Genomic DNA, 20652 nt, shown 5'->3' on the forward strand with positions numbered 1-20652 from the left:
AAGAGTCACAAAAGGCTTTCTTTGTCATGAGGTCCTTTAAAGGTCTGAGGTTAAAACAGACTAAGAGCTCGGTTAGGATTCATTCATTAATATGAAAAGATTACTTCTATTTAGTTCTATTTGGGTTTTTCCCTGACACGTTTCAAAGCCTTCTCTTCTAAAAATAATTTAGCAATAACTAATATAGTTTTTTGAACCCTCTAAAAGCATCACATTTAAAATCTTCTGCTAAAAATGAGAAATGTTTCCAACAAAAATTACAACCTTTCAAATACCCGAAGGGAAAAGACCAAGCGCATGACCACGCTCTCCTCCATCAAAGCATCACAGCTTGAAATCTCTTTATTCTTCCTTTGGCTTTGCTCTCTGCTGATTTGCTGCTGACTGGTTTGTCTTTGTGAGCAGACGTCAGCAGGACTTTGCAGATTAACGACGTTAGACAAGGGCAGAAAACCCTTGTTTTAAAGGGACCTCATGTCTCATATACAGATGTTAGATATCAGACTTTACCAAAGGGTTTGTAATTCTGTGGGGAGATCATCCTCGTTTCTCCATCAAATAACCGTCACTGTTTGACTTCATAAAATAATAAAAACAAACGTAGAAACGTTTTTTTCAACGTTTTAAATGAATTGTGTCTAAACGTGTAAAAGGCTGGTTTCTGGGATGGAACCCAACACGTGAGTAGGTTCACTGTCTCCTCAAAACCACACGTATGAGCAACATTCTAAACACACTTCACGCCTCCGCGCTGGCTTCATGATCCCTCACGTATATGTCATTCAGAATCACAGATACAGTCCAATGTGTCCAACTGTGGAGACGCACCACAAGACAATCGGCACAAGACACGACCTCAACCAAAGCGATTTCAAGCGTCCTCTCTGGTCCTTGTGACCGTCCCGTATAAAGGGGTTGGGGGTGAGGGGGGGGGGGTTCATCTGTAGACTCCAGTTCATCAGCTCCCGTCAACGCTGCTCTCCAGGAGGAAGGAACCATGAGGACTCTGCTGATGACCTCCGCTCTGCTGGTCGGACTGATGGGCTCTCTGTCGGCCGTCCCCGTCCCCGTCCCCGTCCCCGTGCCCTACCGAGGATTTTGCGGGTCCCTCTGGTAGGTACAGCTTCCTCATCTGCTCCAGAAGGGCTTTTTCTTTGGGCACGACTGCGAGTGAGAGGCATCTGTTTTTAGTTTAGAGCGCCATACTGAGAGCTCGACCTCGACTGTTGTTTCCTGCACTGGACTCTGGATCTCTGCGTCCTCATATGGTGTAAAAGTGTAAAAACCTCTGAAGTTGTAGGGACTAAATGTCCTTCTCCTTTTACATCACAGACGCCATCAAAAGTCCTCTACTGCTGCTCTTTGTTTAGAAAGTGTATGCACCAGAAATACAGCTACATGATAAGCATGTCTTAATATTACTGATAACTAGCACACTGTAAAAAAAATGTAAAAAGAAGGTCAAAGGACTGGCTTCCAAACAAAAACCATAAAATGAAGGGATAAAAACCTTATTCAAATGAAGTGCGAAAACCATTAATTTACAGGAAATTTTCTTAACATTTTTACAGAGAAACACATGTATTTTATGGATTTTTCCTAAATACTCTAGAATAATTACAGTATTTCTTCTGTAAAAAAATAATTTGTCATTATTAGCATAATAATTTAATTTACAGTTAGACTGTTAATTTACAGATAATATATTTATTTTTACAGATTTTTGTACATAATTTTAATAACAGAAAATCTACTGTAAAAAGTTTAAGTGTTCTTCGTCCTTTTTTTGTTTTAGTGAATGTGTCCAACCTCCTTTCTCCTGCAGGCTCTTTGCGTTGCCTTGTGCACAAATCAGCACCAGGCTGGTGGAAACGATCAAATCCTTCAGCCTCCCCGGGGGGTGTGCAGAGTGCGGGTACACGGTGAGACGCCGTCCTAGACGCCCAGTAAATGTTTGGTACTGATGCTCGGTGGTCACGTTCACGCTGCGTGTTTCCTCCAGCTGGTGTACGCCAGCCCTCTGAACATCAGAGCCAACCACACGTCACCTGATGGCCTCCAGGCGGAGAACGTGACCTTCACGCTGAGTCCCACCACGGTGCCCAATGGCTGCCGTGTGTCTGTGAGTACTTCATCTCGTAGAGTATCATCTAATAAAGTATCAGCTTATAGAGTATCGTCACATAGAGTATCAGCTTATAAATATAATTCAAGAGGCAAAAGAATGAATGTGAAAACGTGAATCTGTCCGTTTCTTTCAAAGCTGTAGGTTTAAAAAAAAGGTTTTTTTATGATTTTGGTGATGTGGTGAGTATTCAACGCATTCGCTATTGCCTTTGATGTTTTAATGCCATTTATTTAATTTTAATATAGGATATTGGCATGAATTGCTCTCGTTCTTTTACTTCAATATCTGATAAGCATAAAATGGCTTCAGAGTCTGTGGATTTACAATCATTCTTTTTGTTGTTCTTGCTCATTTTGGCAACTGATGCGGCCAAAGAAAATTGGAATAGTTAGTCTGCAACCAGGGAAATATTTGGTTTAAACGAGCCCAGAACTATTACTCATTGCAGCAGTTATAATTCAGTTTGGGCTCATGGAAACAATGACATATGCCGCATGAACGCTATCATTAAAAATATTTATATATATATATAATTTGTTTCACCAGAGTCAGTCGGTTTCTCTCAGTTTTTCCAGCCGCCTGGATGGCGGCCTCAACTACTGCATCCTCTACAGCCTGCTGACAGGTCAGTGTAGCAGACCCTGACCCAGACCTGATCCTGACCCTGACCCAGACCCAGACCTGATCTTGACCCATTCTGTGTCTGTGAATGCTTGTTCCGGTTCTAGGGAGCGGACTCAAGTTCACGCCGGGCTTCATGGAGCTCACCAACGAGTGGGCGTGCCTCGGCTACTCGCTCGCCACCTGTCGGGCCAAACGAGCTGGATCAGGACCGGGCGTCTGGATGAAGTGATGAACGTGTTTATTTACTGTCATTCAAGCGGTTGTGACTCATTAAAGCATCTGATATTAAATCGCTTTAAAACGGTAATGTTTGTTCTCTTCTTGATCCTCGGACCTTCCCCCCCTTAAAAGCTCCTGGCATTAAAACTGTATGTTTTATTAAAAGTTCTTTGACTCTCTTCACCTGACGTGTCTTCGACATGTTGGTCATGTGACTAAACTCCTGAAACAGCAGTTTCCCACCAAACCGTACAGCCTCATCCGTCTCTGGATTCTGGAGGCTCTACACAGATGTTTGTTTAATATAATTCAGACTCATAAATACAACACTTATTCATTAAAACATGGAGGAAAAAGATTTATTTAATGGCTGTATTTGCTGATTGATGAAGGAAAACAAGGTATAAAAAAAAATGATGTCACTAATCATGCTGAACATAAACCTGCTTCATAAAAGAGCAAAATCTCAAAGTTTTTAGTTCAATTTCATTGAAACTGTCACTAATGATTGCTAATCTAATTATAAAACAAACCATACAACTATTATAATTAAATGAGAAGAATGATATTCAAGAATCTGTCCAAAATTCATTTCATGATTTGAACTGCACATTGAAATATAAAAGATGACCACATGGTGGCGCTAGAGGAAAAACAGCATAACCTGCAGTAACATCTGCAGCCAAATATGCAACAGGTCCAAACATGTAGGATCAGTTGTGTTGTTTTCCAGACTGAAACACAAATACACGATTCAAATACGGTTCAAAGACATCCGGGAAAGGTCGCACTTAAGTGTACATTTAAGAAAAAAACAGGATTTAGTTCCTCAATTTGTGTGAAATCATAAGAACACGTTGATACTTAAGGACAGAAAGGTAATCCACTCACTTTATATATCATATTTCCCCAGTTTTTCGGTTGGAAAAGCTCCTTCAAGCTCTCTGATGGATGATGGTTGCGTGAGAAGAGGCCGTAGCATCGCTGCATGAGGTAGTTTTGAGATGAAGTATTTGTGAATTGGGGATTGAGGGCTTGATGGAGGTGGTTCCCCAAACCCAACTTGCAGGTTTCCGTGGTTACTGAGGTTCTCGGCCTCTCGTTCACTCGGCTGTTCCTGCTGATGCAGCTTGTTTCACTTCCCTTCGCCGTTAATCAGATTGTATTCAAACCTGGAGTTGAGTTTAAATAAATAATTGCATAAACCCGCAAAAGTTGTATTTTACTCATTATGTCACATGTTATTTTTATTATTGTTGAGCTGCAGATACAGGATCTAACCTGGCAGGAACTATGTTGTTTTTACACATTTTATGTAATTTCCTCTAACGATCCAATTGTAATTTATTTTTTAAGAGAAATATCCAAAATCAAAAATTATTTAATACACATCTCTGTAAAGAACAGAATACCAATAATGCAATTTTTTTAATGTGGTTATTTGTTTCTTTTCTAAATTGTCTGTTTCAACCCTATATTTTAACATCTATTATGTTATTTCTGGTTTTATTTCATTTAAACTGTCACTATCATAATATTGCTGTTTCGTTTCCATAGCGACACATTGAAATAAACTCCACCTTGAGTAAAGTTTAACCCACTTGTCATTCTTTCACCACTGTACACATCATGACCATCTTCTCAAGATAATATAATAAGCCGAACCATTTCATAGTAACACTAAAGGTACATTTCTACATTGTATTTTCCTTAAATGTGATTTTGTGAAACAAACAGCTGATTTGGAGCCAATTGATCTTGTGTATTAGTAGCGTGAGCCTTTCTAATAAGACAAATGTTCTCCTGCGACGACACGTTAACGACCAACAAGCACACGCCTTAAAGGTAATATTTACCCATGGCGTGGGGCTTGAGCTGCTGGGGGGGGGGGCAGCACGCAGTCGCTCTGTGTGAACGGACTGCGACAGTGCAGAGGAGTTCGGGAGGAATGGCGGGACTTGACCTTTGACTTCGGCCACAGGATCGACTCTTCTGGAGGGCGGCCATGGCGACCATCGGGCAGATCATCTTCTGCAGGTTTGTCCTCCGCTTGGACCCGGCAATGAGCTCGTCATCGCAGCCGGTACCGGTGCTGCTGTGGTCAAGTGGTACTTTTAGGGGCATTTGTTCAATATTAACTTACATTTGACCTCTACATAACATTCCAGAGGTTTGTAGGTTTGTAGTACTTTTAACTTCCCTATTTTTTGACAGCTATCGACATGGTTCCTTTTCAGATTGAAAACAAAATGTGTAGTTAATTATTAAACCACATGAGCCTTTATTTCAGATGTTCCACAAAAAGTTTAAATAATGTACAAACCATTTTATTATGTGATCCTTACCAAACTTTACACAACAAACTCATAATAATGTCATACTTAACGATATCTTCTGGAGGTTTTTCGGCAGAGCTGCTGGTTCTCGGAGTCAGTTTAAGTGTTGAAAAGATCTGCAGGTTGATATCAGCTGCTCGTCTGTCCCTCACTCTTCCCTGTGTGTGTGTGTGTGTGTGTGTGTGTGTGTGTGTGTGTGTGTGTGTGTGTGTGTGTGTGTGTGTCTCTGCAGCATGATTACTCTCATCGTCTTATTCGGGACAGTCATCATTCTCATCTTGGCCTTGTCCCTCTCAGGTGAGACCTGAGGGTATACGTGATCTGTGTTAAGCACACAAAGCGCGTGTGTGTGTGTGTGTGTGTGTGTGTGTGCAGCCTAATGTGTGCTGTTCCAATGTAGTTCAGTTTATTGACATGTTTCCAGTGAGATATTGATGACCTCACACAGAAACTTTAGAGTTTTAAACATTACTGCTGCTCTAAAACTGTTAATCACAAAACATCAAATAATGATCCTGTTTCAAATTGTATCTTTTAAAAACAAATATTCAGTCATGAAGAAGAACAGAGTATCAATAAGAGTAGCTGCTAATAAAGCCCCCCTTAAGGCCCCCGTAGTTTGCTTTAAAAAGGAGGGGCCAGTGGAGTCGGTTGTAATCTGCCATCTCACCACTAGATGCCACCAAATCTCCCATTAAAATAATCTCATAATTGCGCCAAAAGTGGGACTAGATTTAGGCGCCGCCCACGTCTAGGCCGGCGGTGCGTCCTGCCGACTTGGATGACCGGGTCCTGCTCCCACAGGACAGTTGTCCGACGTGACGAGCAGCAACATGGCGCCCGTCGCCAACCTCGGCGACGACGCGCTCCTCAGCTGCTACGTGGACGCGAGCAGCCCCCCGGCCAAGTTCAGAGATGTGTCAGTGACCTGGGAGAAGGCGGGGCTAACGGGGCCCGTCTACCGGTACCGGGACGGAGCCCCGTCTCTCGCCGACCAGGACCCGCAGTTCATCGGCAGGGCCCAGCTCTTCCCCGGCGCCCTGGCGACGGGGAACGCCTCGCTGCTGCTGAGGGCCGTGAGGCGGAGCGACGGGGGGGAGTACACCTGCAGGATCAGCTCCTCCGGGGGCGGGGGGACCCTCGCGATCAAGCTGAAGACCGCAGGTGGGAGGACTCGTCTTTCCAGTTTGCCCCTTGAATCCCACATTCAGCTTCGTGGAAAAAAATGGAACATCCATGCTTTTATTCTCTCAGCCTTTTCGGCGCCCGCCTTTAAAATCGCCGCCGGCGTCCTGGCTGCTGAGGCGCCGAGGTGGTTCCCCAAACCCAACGTGACCTGGCAGGACGCTGGCGGCGGCGTGCTGAGCGGGAACACCACGTTGGACGACCTTGGGTTGGGGGTGTTCCGCGTCGTCAGCACGCTGGCTGTCAACGCCAGCGACACCTACAGCTGCAGGATTGAGAACGAGCTGGTGACCTCCGTCTCTGAAGCCACCGTCGCAGGTAGTCGACGTCCTCTTTAGGTCAACCTGCGGGTCCTCGGGCTGCATTCTCTCTCGTGTCCACCAGAGGGCGACTCCTCTGGTCTGCTTTGTGTCTCTAGGGGGGTTATTTCAAGTCTCTCTATATCTCCTCCCACTGGTTTTGCTCTGTTCAGTGTCTCTGAAAAGGGACAGAAAATGGTTTAAAGGGTCCTCTAATTTGACTGACATCCAGCAAATATGCAAAATATGAATCCATTCAGGTTTTTCTAATACAGTCCAACAAGTGATTAAATACAAATGCTTAAATGAAGCATGAATAAAATGACGTTAGATGCGTCTCTCGTCCTGCAGGTCCAGATGTCTCAGAGAGGACATACTTCACCTTCAGCGCAGCGTCCTCCCTGCTGGCAGCAGCACGCCTGAGCCTCACGACCAGCGTCCTCTGCATCTACCACCTCACCCGATAACACACACACACACACACACACACACACACTCCACTTCACTACAGAGGGTGTAACAGATTCTTTTCTTACATTTTCTTCGATATGTGCATCGTTTCTACATCTGTTTTGTTATGTTCATTTTATTTCTACTCTCTACTGTAAAAAGGATGAATTGCAGTCTACGTGGGAGAATATGACAAATACAGTAATATGAGAAATAATTAAAACAGTGTGTTAAATTAAAGCGTGTACAATGATCCTATGATATACACTACTGTTTATGTATTGTTGAGCAAATTAATAAATCAGTGGTTATGAACTCGATGGATTTGTCACAAAGTGTGTGATGTTAAAGGGGAAATTAAAGATAAAAAATTGCATATTCATAACAATTGATATGTAAATATATAATTCACATTGATTAACAATAAGATGCATGTGGAAGTGTTTCTTTTCTTTTTTTCTTTTTTATTATTGTATTAACACCTGCAGTGATAACAGCTTAATTTTATGCAAACAATACTAAAATGAGCGGTGTTTACATTTAAATGTGTCCCTCGTGTTGAAGACACGTCCTTCTGTCCTGCCAGTAGATGGGGACACTCGGACCAGAGAAGAGTCCTGAGGTCTCTGGATTGAGAGGTCTCCTAATGGTCTGGCTGTGGTTGAGGTTTCGGATGTCCCAGGAATCCCTGAACGCGGCACACTCCTCCCGAGGAGAAGTGGGAATTTCCGGGAGAGCTTTGGGGGCGCTTGGGGGTGGGGGCGCTTGGGGGGTTGTGTGTCGGTGGTCGGTGTGGAAGCTGCCCGTTTGGCTCCACGCGTCGCGCAGGCGGAAGTGTTAAGTCTCTGTCCGTCTCTCGGAACCAGAAGTTTCCGCAAAGAGAACATGTCTCAGCCCGAGCGGGGAGGGGACGCGGAGGAGTCGAAGTTCGGCTCGGAGCGGCGAGCCGGATCCCCGGTGAACCCGAGGGCGGTGTGCAACGTGTGCACGCGCCTCTTCCGGGACCCCAAGATCCTCCCCTGCCTGCACACCTTCTGCGCGGACTGCGTGGGTCGCCTCGAGCCCTTCGCGGTGTCCCCGCGCGGGAGTCGGCCCGCCGGCACCGTCACGGTGCTCTGCCCCGACTGCGACTCCGAGGTGGACCTCCCTGCGTCGGGACCGGGGGGGCTGAGCACCGACCACCTGGCGCTGCACGACGTCTTCCTGGAGACCCTGGCGACGGACGGCCCGCTGGGATGCGACCTGTGCGGCGAGGGGGGCGCCGAGAGCCGCTGCGACGTCTGCTGCGTCATCCTGTGCGCGTTCTGCTGCCAGGCGCACAGGTACGGCCCCTTCTACTTTATTTCTATTTCTACTGTCAGGGGCACAGGTACAGCCCATTCTACTCTATTTCTATTTCTACTGCCAGGGGCACAGGTACAGCCCGTTCTACTCTATTTCTATTTCTACTGTCAGGGGCACAGGTACAGCCCATTCTACTCTATTTCTATTTCTACTGTCAGGGGCACAGGTACAGCCTATTCTACTCTATTTCTATTTCTACTGCCAGGGGCACAAGTACAGCCCATTCTACTCAATTTCTATTTCTACTGCCAGGGGCACAGGTACAGCCCCTTCTACTCTATTTCTATTTCTACTGCCAGGGGCACAGGTACAGCCCATTCTACTCAATTTCTATTTCTACTGCCAGGGGCACAGGTACAGCCCATTCTACTCTATTTCTATTTCTACTGTCAGGGGCACAGGTACGGCCTATTCTACTCTATTTCTATTTCTACTGCCAGGGGCACAGGTACAGCCCATTCTACTCTATTTCTATTTCTACTGTCAGGGGCACAGGTACAGCCCGTTCTACTCTATTTCTATTTCTACTGTCAGGGGCACAGGTACAGCCCATTCTACTCTATTTCTATTTCTACTGCCAGGGGCACAGGTACAGCCCATTCTACTCAATTTCTATTTCTACTGCCAGGGGCACAGGTACAGCCCATTCTACTCTATTTCTATTTCTACTGTCAGGGGCACAGGTACAGCCCACTCTACTCTCTCTATTTCTATTTCTACTGTCAGGGGCACAGGTGCAGCCCATTCTACTCTCTCTACTCTATTTCTATGTCAGGGGCACAGGTACAGCCCACTCTACTCTATTTCTATGTCAGGGGCACAGGTAATGTCTATTCAATAATCTAGTAGAATACTAACTAGTTAATCTCTTTTTGTACATAAATCCCACGTGTCCCACTAACAGACTAACTGGGTTCTGCTCTTCTTCCTCTTCTGCTTCCTCCCGTCACGCTCAGAGGTGAGTTCCATTACTCTGGAGCTGCACGTTGTGTCCTCGTCTCTCTCCTCGCAGCAACCTGATCTCCATCTCGGGTCGTTTTCACCTTTCTTCATGTGTGTTTAACCGCGTTCTCTCGGGCAGGCGCCAGAAGCGCACGGCGTCCCACCCCGTTCCGCGCCTGGAGGAGCTGAAGTCCCGCGGCGGCCTGCGGCGCCCCGTCCTCTGCCCGCTGCACCCCGACGAGGAGCCCCGCCTCTTCTGTCCGCCCTGCGACCTGCCCGTCTGCCCGCAGTGCGCCGCCGCGCTGCACCGCGACCACGGCTGCCGGCGCGCCCCCGACGTCATCGGGCTCCACGGGGGCCGCATCCGGGAGGTGGTGGCGGCGCGCCTGCGACCCCGCATGGAGCGCCTGAAGGAGTCACTGCAGAAGGTGCAGCGGTTCTTGTGTGTGGTTTTTTTTTTGCGACATGAGTCCAAAGAGACCCAACACGTCTTCTGGGAGACGTAACCAACATTGTCACAACGACTCAAACGCCATGACAACCAGGATGTTCTTGCCTTTCGTGTCCGCTCCAACAGGTGGAGATCTCCCAGGAGGCTTTGCAGGCCCACGCGGACGCAGCGGCCAATGAGGTGAGGGTGTTCGCTCGGGCTTACGTCAGCGTGGTGGAGGACCACTGCCTGTCCCTGCAGCACCGCCTGGAGGAGCTCCACGTCCAGCGCCGGTACTGCACCACCCGCCTGCTACACCCGTATGGGAAGCTAGAGGCTCATGGGAAATCTAGCGAGACGCTTGTCCCAAAGAAAGCTCCTAAAACCTGAACAATGTTACACTTGGTTTGTCATCTATTAACTCCTCCTCATTATTATTTTGAAAATTGTGTTGTTACTCCGTCCGCCAGCAACCAGCTCCACCTGCAGAAGGCGCAGCTGCAGCAGGCGCTGCTGGACGTGGGCGGCGCCGTGGACTTCGCCGAGAGGCTGCTGAGCCGCGGCTCGGACGTCGAGGTCCTCAGCGCCAAGGGGGTGACCCTCAGGAGGCTCGCCGGCCTGGCGGAGACGGGCTACGACCCGGACCCGGCGACCGTCGCCCCCGACAACGGCGGCGGCGGCATCAGCTTCGTGGCCGGCGAGCCGGCGGGGGAGGAGCAGGGCTTCCCGCTGGTCGGGGCGGTCCACTCCAAGGCGGTGGACCTCGCCAGGTGCTCGGTGGAAGGAGAAGGTAGACCCGCCCCCAGACATCTAGTCTCTGTTTAGACCATCCTGCAGGCCGACAGGGAGGGAGAGGGAGGGAGGGGGGGGAGGAGGTCATCGGGTGGGGGAGGGGTCTCTGGAGCAGACTGTCGTTAACATTCCTGAGCGGCCCGAAAGGAATGCGGAGGACCAACGAGCGTCAGATGTGTCTGTTTCCTTCACACTGAGTAGAAAGGTCTGAAAGGTGAAGCCGCAAAGCTTTGACTTAACCCCCACTCCCCCTCCTCCCCCCCCCCCTCCCCCCGTCACAGGGCTGCAGAGGGGCGTGGAGGGCGAGCAGGGCCACTTCACCCTGGTGTGCAGGGACTCGTCGGGGCAGCAGGTGCAGCGAGGTGGAGAGGTCGTCCTGGTCAGCATGGTCCACAAGGAGAAGAAGGACTGGTGAGTTCACACAGACCCTTGAGCCAGGCAGCAACGGCTCTTTGTCCATGGGGGGGGGGTTTGGATGTCTCTGAGGACTCCTCCGTCCTTTCAGCGCGTTGGAGGTGACGGTGTCCGACGGCGGAGACGGGTCCTACGGCGTCTCGTACGCAGCCGAGGAGCCGGGGACGTACTCGGTGGGGGTCTGGGTCAAAGGTCAACACGTCAAGGTACGACACTCAGAACACAGAGGTTTGAAATAAATCTAATGAATAAATACAATAAAAGGACAATAAATCGTGAATGTAAAATAACCCTTTTTACCATTTACCTACCTGAATGTCACTCGGTCACCTATTTCCAGCTGGGATATTTGAGAAGTAAAGACCGAGACAGACCAGCTGACAGTCCCCGTCCCGTCCTGCAGGGCTCCCCCTTCCCTCTGCAGGTCAGGAGGAAGCTGAGGCGTCACGGCGGGACGTTCCACTGCTGCTCCTTCTGCTCCAGCGGAGGGTCCAAAGAGGCTCGCTGTGGCTGCACGGGGTCCATGCCAGGTACTGCGCTGTCCCCGCGGGGACAAAGAGGACAGACAAGAGGCTTCTTCCTCCCATAATTATTAGAATGGACGTCATGTCCGTCTCCGTCCACGCCAACGCGTCCACAAAGAGGTGGAGGAGGAAAACGCACAATAGATCAGTAGATGACTCCCTCTCAGAGCCTGAGGATTTGTCCTCCTGTTCACACCTGTCCTCCCTTCTGTCTGTCCCCTCTTGTCCCTCTGCAGGGGGGTTCAAAGGCTGCGGTCACGGTCACAGAGGACACCCCGGGAGGCCTCACTGGTCGTGCTGCGGCAGCACGGCGGAGCTGTCCGAGTGTTTGCCCCCCAGCGTCGTGGCTGCCGTCTCTCCCCGAGGACACCTGCGGACCGTCGAGCTCTGAGGAGGCGAGGGGACGAGGGGGCGAGGAGGCGAGACCTGTCCAGGGGGGGCTTGATTAGAGATAAAAAAACTACACATCAAATGTTATTTCTACAAACTGCAAAGTTACACCGATGTTACTTCTCTTTGACGGCGTGTACTGACAGTAGTACGTCCTGCTACACCTGTCTACCTCCTTCTACACCCTCCTTTGTCCGGCTACACCCTCCTACGTCCTTCTACGTCCAGCTACACGCTCCTACGTCCTGCTACACCTGTCTACCTCCTTCTACACCCTCCTTTGTCCTGCTACACCCTCCTACGTCCTTCTACGTCCAGCTACACCCTCCTACGTCCTGTTACACCTGTCTACCTCCTTCTACACCCTCCTACGTCCTGCTACACCCTCCTACGTCCTTCTACACCCTCCTACGTCCTTCTACACCCTCCTACGTTCTGCTACACCTGTCTACCTCCTTCTACACCCTTCTATGTCCTGCTACACGTGTTTACCTCCTTCTACACCCTCCTACGTCCTGCTACCCCCTCCTACGTCCTTCTACACCCTCCTACCTCCTTCTACATCTTTCTACACCTCAGAGAGACGGTGTTCATGTTTCTTATTATCTTTGAATCAGTCATTTTCACAAAGGAGCTGAACTCAGTGTTTAATGTCTTCAATGTAAAAGTATTTTAGAATCAGCGAGCTGTGGAATTGTGTTACTTTTGCATTTTTATACAGAGGAGATTTTTTGTAATTATGTAATATGAAAACAATTATTCTTAATCCAGAGAAGTGCATGGACATCATGATAACAAAATGTTTCATCATTATTTCTTACTCACTAATGTATTCATGACTTCTGTTGGCCATCATAATGTTTCTGTCTCGCCTCTCACAATGTAAATTCCAAATGATACGTAAGTACCCACCAAACCATATGCCATATTTAACATAGAAATACGATGTGTAGCTGATGTGATTATATATCATCTGAGCCACACAATGTGTTCCTTCTGCATTCTGAACATGCAGCTGCCTTCAGCGTGTGGTTTTATGCTGCTGATGGAGCGTGAAAGAGAACCACGACCTCCCCTTGTGGTTTGTGGAATATTAAAGATGGACCAGCTGCTGTAGTTCACTTACATTCATCTCAGGAGAACTTTTAACTGAGACGTTACAGTAAAATAAACACCTTTAACACACTTTACCTGCACCTTTCCTTTACTAAAGTCCAAAAGGACTATTGGCACGTTTTCGTTCAGCAAAGATGTCTTAATGATTTGAGGTGCATGAGACACTCTGACATTTGACCTTTGACCCTTTATAGAGCGTGACACGCCCTCGGCACGCCACCTGGTGGCAGCAGAGAGCTGCGCCTTTTCCCCTTTATTCACCGGTCGCCTCCTCCTCCAGCTGTGACGTGAACTTTTCCCTCCTGGTTCCTGTTGATCACCGTCATTCATTGATATCGTCAGTTTGATGCGTTGGAATCTGTTCCACTAAAAAGAAAGAATTGCGGAGGAAGTTCCAGTGTTTCATCAGCGGTGGCACTGCTCCATCGAACACACACACAAAGACACACACACACACACACAGTTTGGTCACACGAGAGATGATGGAGTGGTTCTGTGTTGATCTGCTGTCTATGAGAGGGGATCGTAAAGTGAGCTTTTAATGGCACTGAGACGCAGGGAGAGACGACGTGAAGAAGCAGCATAGTTTTTTAAATCCATACATTGTTTTGAGGTTTACAAAATGTCTAATCTTACTACTACCAGCGCAATGACATCATCTGATATTCTCACGCCGAGGTTGTATTTTAGTGGGTGAAATGACCACGGATGTCACACGTCTTCGCTCCTCGGCCTTTGACCTGAAAGACTGAAATGTGAGTGTAAAAAAAGCTCATCTTCTCTTTATAAAGTCTGCAGCGGTGCGCGTGGAGGGACGTGCACCCTGTCCGAGGGAGACTCTTTATCTCTGAGCTGCAACCACTTCCATCATCGTCAAGAACTCACACACACACACACACGCACAGACACACACACACACACATACAGACTTGAAGGTCACCTGAAATGCACTCGGGGAAAAGTGTCTCAAAGAATATGGACACACAGAATCCCCTGCTGGAGATTCCCTCTGTGCTGAGTTAATAATTCATCTTCATGTGTAATAATGAGCGTGGTGTCAACGATTCATTGAAGTCACAGAATCCAGGTTCCAGAGTGAGTTAAGTAACAAAAAGCCTCCTATTTGTGCTGATCAGTGCAGCACAGATGAGGATCTTTACATAAGTAAGGGTTCTATTTGTATTGTATGTTCATACACATGTGTTTAATTCAACTCTTTCACATAGATACTGTACATATAATTACTACTACTATTTATTGATTTTGTATTATGTTGGCTTATTTGGTAGGGACAGTGCACATTAATAAAATGTTCCACTTAGTTCACTAAGAGGCTATTTTTTAAATCCGTGGTCCTTGAAATGGCATTACAAATATATGTATATATTAAAAATATAACATTGAAATGAAAAAGTTATAAATATATTCACGGGGGATTGACACATTAGCAAATACCATGACGACGTGCAACGCAGAGCAGATGCAAAAACATCCACTAAAACATCTGCACTGTTTCAGTAAAAAACCAACGCTGTTTTGGACCCATTTGGATGTCAACAGTGTTCATGGAGTTGTATTATACGTTTTCAGCTGTTGGGGGTATTGCTGCCATGTGAATAAATCACAGTGTCTTCTGCATCTATTTGGATGTTGGCGACAGGACGTGCTGATGAACAATTACTGACATATTGAGAAAAAAGCAGCGTGCCCAAGATGGAACCCTGTGGGACACCTATGGAGAAACTGAGGGGAGCCGATTAATCGTTTTGGGGTTTTTTTTTGTACGAGGACATCCTGGGATCTATTTAGCAAAAGATTCAACACGTAAATGTCTTTAAATCAACAGTGCGCGTGTCTCGGGATCGATCCTGCAGTGTGTTTGTGCGTTGTGCAGGTCATTGGGGGAGCTCTTCTGTGTAACCTGATTACAGACAGAGAGGCCACAGTCGGGACAGTAACAGACTTACTGGGCTCTAAATGGAGCCTAACCAGCTCTCTGCAGTCGGTAAAAGCCAATGAAGAGCCGCTGCTGTCTTTGATTTCACAGACGCTCAGAAGAACGTTGACCATTTAAACAGAGGAGGTCGGAGGAGACACACAGCTACTGGGTCATAAAGTGCAAACCCATAAACCTTCACCTCGAACAGACGTTCTGAACGTAACGTTGCAATTTGAAATAAATGTAAATGTCAAATACAAGTATAAAAAAGACACTTATTGTTATTTGTGTTCACTGTTAGCGATGATGACGTTTTATACTTTTTAACCTAAATGCATGGAGGATCGTGTGTTGATAGAACACAAGCTACACTACATCTAGTTATGTTAATGAGGTAAAGAATTGATATATATGAGTCACACTTTCAATATTAACAGTCATAAAACTGCATTTTATTGAATAAAACAAATCTTCAAATAAAAAAGGGGAAAAAGTGCTATATTTCAAGCTTAGTGTTGTAGAACAATAAAGTGGCTGAGAAAGGATTTGTGTTTGTGTCTTTGTGGTAATCTTTGATGTCCTGGTTGTTTTAGAGTTCATACTATTATTGATGGTTTCAAATCATTCATTTCCTTTGTTTACCGAGGAGAAAAAACTCAAATACAACATTTACTTTCAGGAATCTTGTCGCAGAGTTTACAAAGCGACTATTTACAGACATTTAAATTAAAACATTTAAGCGTATATCAGCGGCCTCGGACCAGACTTCAGAACAGCGAATTTCCCCCGAGACTCCTTAACTCATCATGGCGCCTCCACGTGTGATTTGCTGAGGCAGCGAAGACGAGCCTGTTTGTTATTCCACATTGAACCCGAGATAAGCAGCCGGGGTGAGACGTGTGAACCAGACGAGCCGCGTGGGTAGAATATTGCTAAGTTTGATTTATCACCACGTCTGTCTGCTGCAGAAGAACCCGGACTCCTCACTGACACCCAGGGGACCGCTGAATGAATATCTGTATGCAAAGAATGCAAAATAAACCCACGACTCACTTAAAACCATCTCTGCAGAAGTGAACAGAAAGTCCCTGGGTGTAATTTGTCATCGCACCCTTAGCAGCCGGTGAGGCCATGCATCACTGACAGATAGCGATAACCTTATCGCACGCTGCCCCCCCCCTTTCTCCTTTAAGACGCCGGGAAGGTGACATCATGGCGGAGGATGTGCCCTCCAATGGACGTGGATCCTGTCACGGCGCACCGGTTGAACAAGCGGCTTCTGGTGGACGTTCCCCAGATGAAATACGGCACCTTGTGACCCACAAGTGGAGAGTGGGTCTTCTGTGGGGGGGGGGGGGAGAAGAAGACGATCAACGATGCATAGGATGCCCCCCCCTTCCCTCGCTGCCAGGCACCCTCCTTCTCTGCTGTCACTCTCTCTGTGTCTGCTCAGCTCTTTCTTGCGTCCACACGGGCGTGACCCCCCCCCCCCCCCCCCCCGAGCGGGGAGGGTGGCTCATGGAGACGATTCCTCACTTTGATTGCGACCCCGCATTGCACCGCTGCTAATTCACTCACCGAGGGGCGGGGGGGGGGGGGGGCGTCCTGTAAATCACACATCCCGCTGGTCCTGTAGTTGGCGCTGTGCGGAGGTTGGGGGGGGGGGGGTGGGGACTGACAGCTCAAGGACCAGCTGATGGACTCTCGCACACTCAGCAAAAAAAGAACAACAAACACCCAGTTTAACTTTGTGCAGAGATGGATCTCCTGTCGGAGAGAGGAGCCCACTTTGGTGTCACAGGGGACTCACTCCCTGCTCTTCCTTATCACGGAGCCCCCCCCCCCAACCCCCCTAACCAGTCTCACTGGTTCATTCCTAAACCAGTGCAACCAACGAGGACAACAAGAACCATCCAATCAGAGGGATGAAGCGTTTTTGTAGCCAAGCCAAAGGTTAGCGTCGCTAACAGTGACCAATGGGAATCTCCCCGTGGAGTTAAGTTCCTCACATGATTTACACGGTCAGAAGAAAGATTGTGGTCCAACAAAAAGGTTTCGTGATAAGTGGAACCTCAACATTTCCTTTTAGTTTCCCAGGGGAGACTCCTGTGTGAAAGTCCTAGTGGGCTAGTTGGACCTTCCGGCTCTTTATAGTTGTTGCTATTCCATTTAGCGCAGCTCATGCAAGGCTGGCCTACCCCAACATGATGGGGGTTCGGAGTCACGATGCATTCACGGCTGACTGAAAACTCAACATCCTTGTTTCCAGGGACAGGACGCAATATCTTTCTGGATGATCTAGTCCCGAATCGGCCCCCTAAGAAAGAGATCATCACAGCGGCGCAGCGACAACCCTTTCGCTCAGACCTCCTCGTGCTCTCCATAGGCCACATCTGTGCGACGTGCACCTCCGTGGAAGCGGCGGGTCGCCTGTTTGTTTCCAGCGGAGCGAATGACTGAAGTTCTCTGTGCGGCGGTGACCTTTTTTGTCTTTGAGAGTTGTTTGTGGCCCTCGCCCAAGTCACGCCGCGGGTGAGAGCCAGCTGTTCGGGCAGCGGGAGGAAGTGTCACCGCCGAGGTTTCTGACAAATTACACCCTTCACTTGCGGCGGAAAGCAGAGCAAGCTTCTTTTTTTGGGGGGGGGGGGGGGAAGGAGGATGAAGAAACGCTGCTCAAAGCAAAGTGACACCTGTCTCAGGACTCGGCGGCGTCTCTCTCTCTGACAAGGCGGAGCGCTCGTTGTCATAGAGATGGGCCCCCGGTATACATCCGGACACTGATATATGATTAGCCCACTGCAGCTGGTCCTTTTCTCCGTTTTGTGCATTTATGATAGATTTGTGACTTGGAGCCGCTGCAGCTGAACGTATGCATTATATGCAGGTCTGATGTCCATCATAAGGTCTGTTATGTAATGCTGCTGTGTGTGCATCTGTTTTCCTCATTGTGCGTCTTTGTGACACAGCTTATAGGACTACTTGGGTATTTTCCAACCTGCGCTATATTTCCCCCATGTACCTTGTGTGTAATGTGACTAATGGCTCCAACTTTTGTCCAAATTGGTCCAGTGTTGAGGAACTACCACAGTTCAAACTAAATCATTAAGTAATCATCATGGACGAAGTAGAGGCCGGGATGTTTCCCCCTTTAGTCCCCAGTAGGGTAAAAGCTTTGAAAACCCTGCATCCCACATTTCCCATAATGCGATGTGATAATATCTTTTCATTACAGTCTGGTAAACTGGTTCTAAGCCCAGTTGCAACACAGACTTTCTATTGTGAACTTGCGGTCCTGCAAAACCAGCTGAGATGACCCGATAGCGAGACACAATGACATCACCGGGGACATCGCTCACTATTCACAGAGATCCTCGACAGACACAGAAGACCTTATTGGACCGTTCACCGGGATGAGTAGAAACGCGGCACCACATGGAGTCAACCCTCTATTGTGTGCGACTACTATGTCCATGAATAGTGCTTGGTTGCCTAGTGTTTGTTACACTGTGACATCTGTCATCACGTGACGAAATAACAACCAACCAAGTACACAGGTTTTACTCCAATTAAACCAATTCCATCTCTTAAGATATAGAACATGCGGCACAACCTTTTACTCACATTTTGGACTAAAAGAAAAGTTTGCTTTCAAAACTCTCTCCATTACCCTCTGGGTAATTTAAGGAGGTCATCTTTAGAGCTCAAAGGACTGAGGAAAGTACCAGAAAACATGTCGTGCTCAGTTGTTCCATTAAGTTTCTAAGATGGTTATTCTTGTTAACCATATGAGGGCAACAAAGGCAAACGTTTTACTATTGATATTGCTGTGACAAGCTGAGTAGTTCAGCCCACTTGAGTATTTTCTTTTAATTCCACTTTCTTCTTTTATTCCACTTCATAATCGAGGTATGGACGGTTTGTTGAAAGAAAGAAATTCACAGCAAACAATCCATTGAGTAATGGAAAAAATAATCATCAGACAATTACCCAACCAAAAATAAGTGGTATGCTTGAAATGCTATTCAATTCAATGTTATTACAATATAATGAACCGTCACAGGGACAATTTTATATACATTTTACTGATTACGCGAGCCATGACAACAAAGATCAAAGTCAGAAAGGGTTTTCATTTGACATGCTTTTACTTCAGTAAGAGTATTTCTAATGTGCAGAAACACATTTTTTACTATATTAAAGGATGTGAGTACTAGGGAGTGGCCACTAATTTGAGCTAATTAACTGAACTCATGTATCTTACAGCTACCTTCCACTATAATGCATTCTATCACCAATTAAGAAGCATTTAATCCCACGGCAGGTTGCCTCTGTGCCATTTATAACCTCGCTTTATTATAAATCACAATAAACAGCATTGCTTTTTTTCCCCCGAACGAAATTGCCAGACGGTCCCTAACTCTCGCGAGGCCAAGTAGTAGATCCTGGATCTCGCAGCAGCAGTCCGTCGCTGCAGTCCCTCGGAGCGGCCAGTCATCACCAGCCTCCACCACCCCTCCCTCTCCTCCTCCTCTTCTTCCTCCTCCTCCTCCTCCTCCACCACCACCACCACCACCACCACCCCCCCGTCCGCTTCAACGTCCGCCGGAGCTGTAACGCTCTGTGGCTCTGAGCGAGGCGGCGAAACGGTTTCACCGCCACCGGGTTGCAGCGCGTTTGACGACGGTGCTCGGACACCCCGTGGACATGAGGACGCCCGCTCCAGCGACTTCTTCCAGCGGGGAGGATCGGGAACCCTGACTGGGGTCGTTTTGTTTTCCTTCCGCCGAGCAGATGAGAAAAAGGTGGTGATGCAGCACAGCGGCGCTACACTCCAGAGACCGCCTCTTGTCAGTTGGTAGCAACAGCTAGCTAGCAAGCGTAGCTAGCGTTAGCAGGCTAGCAAAATAGCTAGCATATTATTTATACCTTTTAATTCGGGTTAAGTTTAACCACCCAACGGTTAGCTAAAATGTCAGCGAGCCAAAACACGTACGTCGGGATTCTTTAATTGTTTTTGTAAATGTGCATTTCTTTCTCCGCACTGCTTTGTCAGTTTATTTTATTTTTCGCTGTTTTCTTTTTCTACTACTAGCCGACGTTAGCTCTAGAAGTTAGCCGCTCGTTAGCCGCGCAGCATTCGGTTTGGCTAATCGCCTCACACAGGCTGGCACTGTGAGGATGAACTTGGTATTCTGTGTGGAGACGCCGGGACGTCGAGGCTCCACAGAAACAAGATGGAAAACTACCAGATAGAAAATAGATCTCGTTCATGTTGTCATTAACTGGCTCGACGATCCGAGCATTAATATGAGCCTTTACATGAGCTTTTAAAGGGTCTATTCGCTTCCTTACCATCCATCCATATTAGCACCCTTTCTGCATATGCAGTCGGGGGAGGAGGAGGAGGAGGAGGGGGGGGGGGTAAATAAAGGCGCATGTTTATTTGCCATACGGATCAGAGTTGAGATGCAAATACTGCACAGGACAGCGTCTCGTGCGTGCGCATTATTTTAGCGTGCA

General features: G+C 47.6%; 3 protein-coding genes across 6 annotated transcripts in view; all 3 read left to right on the forward strand.

The window, feature by feature from the left end:
• Positions 1 to 4879: 4879 nt before the first annotated feature.
• vtcn1 (V-set domain containing T cell activation inhibitor 1) lies at positions 4880 to 7591 on the forward strand. Its single transcript, XM_037489520.2, has 5 exons — positions 4880 to 5008; positions 5540 to 5604; positions 6112 to 6471; positions 6562 to 6810; positions 7143 to 7591. The coding sequence occupies exons 1-5, from the start codon at positions 4977 to 4979 to the stop codon at positions 7256 to 7258; spliced, it is 822 nt and encodes a 273-aa protein (XP_037345417.1). The 5' UTR covers positions 4880 to 4976; the 3' UTR covers positions 7259 to 7591.
• A 423-nt stretch (positions 7592 to 8014) lies between these two features.
• On the forward strand, positions 8015 to 13573 carry trim45 (tripartite motif containing 45). Of its 2 annotated transcripts, none has more exons than XM_062565148.1 (8): positions 8015 to 8563; positions 9667 to 9955; positions 10105 to 10250; positions 10428 to 10747; positions 11031 to 11160; positions 11255 to 11369; positions 11504 to 11693; positions 11924 to 13573. In XM_062565148.1, exons 1-8 carry the CDS (start codon positions 8127 to 8129, stop codon positions 12076 to 12078), a joined length of 1782 nt encoding a protein of 593 aa, XP_062421132.1. In that variant the 5' UTR covers positions 8015 to 8126; the 3' UTR covers positions 12079 to 13573. The 2 variants fall into 2 exon arrangements, with proteins under 2 accessions (XP_062421132.1, XP_037345415.2); XM_037489518.2 differs by having other exon boundaries at positions 8016 to 8563; positions 11567 to 11693; positions 11924 to 13572.
• Positions 13574 to 19570: 5997 nt separating this feature from the next.
• man1a2 (mannosidase, alpha, class 1A, member 2) overlaps positions 19571 to 20652 on the forward strand; it is a 35517-nt gene continuing 34435 nt past the window's right edge. The window contains exon 1 of one of the 3 annotated variants that reach the window (XM_037487770.2): positions 19571 to 19934. The gene's annotated coding sequence lies outside the window, so the exon portion shown is untranslated. Of the gene's footprint in view, positions 19935 to 19956; positions 20122 to 20652 lie in introns of those variants that run through there. The other 2 variants (XM_062565147.1, XM_037487771.2) reach the window with 2 other exon arrangements.

Source organism: Pungitius pungitius, chromosome 10 (assembly GCF_949316345.1).
Source record: "Pungitius pungitius chromosome 10, fPunPun2.1, whole genome shotgun sequence".
In the NCBI taxonomy this organism is placed as follows: domain Eukaryota; kingdom Metazoa; phylum Chordata; class Actinopteri; order Perciformes; family Gasterosteidae; genus Pungitius; species Pungitius pungitius.

Coding starts and splice junctions, on each gene's coding strand:
- trim45 (XM_062565148.1), top strand. CDS start 8,127: ATGTCTCAGCCCGAGCGGGGAGGGGACGCGGAGGAGTCGAAGTTCGGC. Junction 10,748..11,030: donor GTGCTCGGTGGAAGGAGAAG/GTAGACCCGCCC, acceptor CCCCCGTCACAG/GGCTGCAGAGGGGCGTGGAG. Junction 11,694..11,923: donor CTGCACGGGGTCCATGCCAG/GTACTGCGCTGT, acceptor GTCCCTCTGCAG/GGGGGTTCAAAGGCTGCGGT.
- vtcn1 (XM_037489520.2), top strand. CDS start 4,977: ATGGCGACCATCGGGCAGATCATCTTCTGCAG. Junction 6,472..6,561: donor GATCAAGCTGAAGACCGCAG/GTGGGAGGACTC, acceptor TTATTCTCTCAG/CCTTTTCGGCGCCCGCCTTT. Junction 6,811..7,142: donor CTCTGAAGCCACCGTCGCAG/GTAGTCGACGTC, acceptor CTCGTCCTGCAG/GTCCAGATGTCTCAGAGAGG.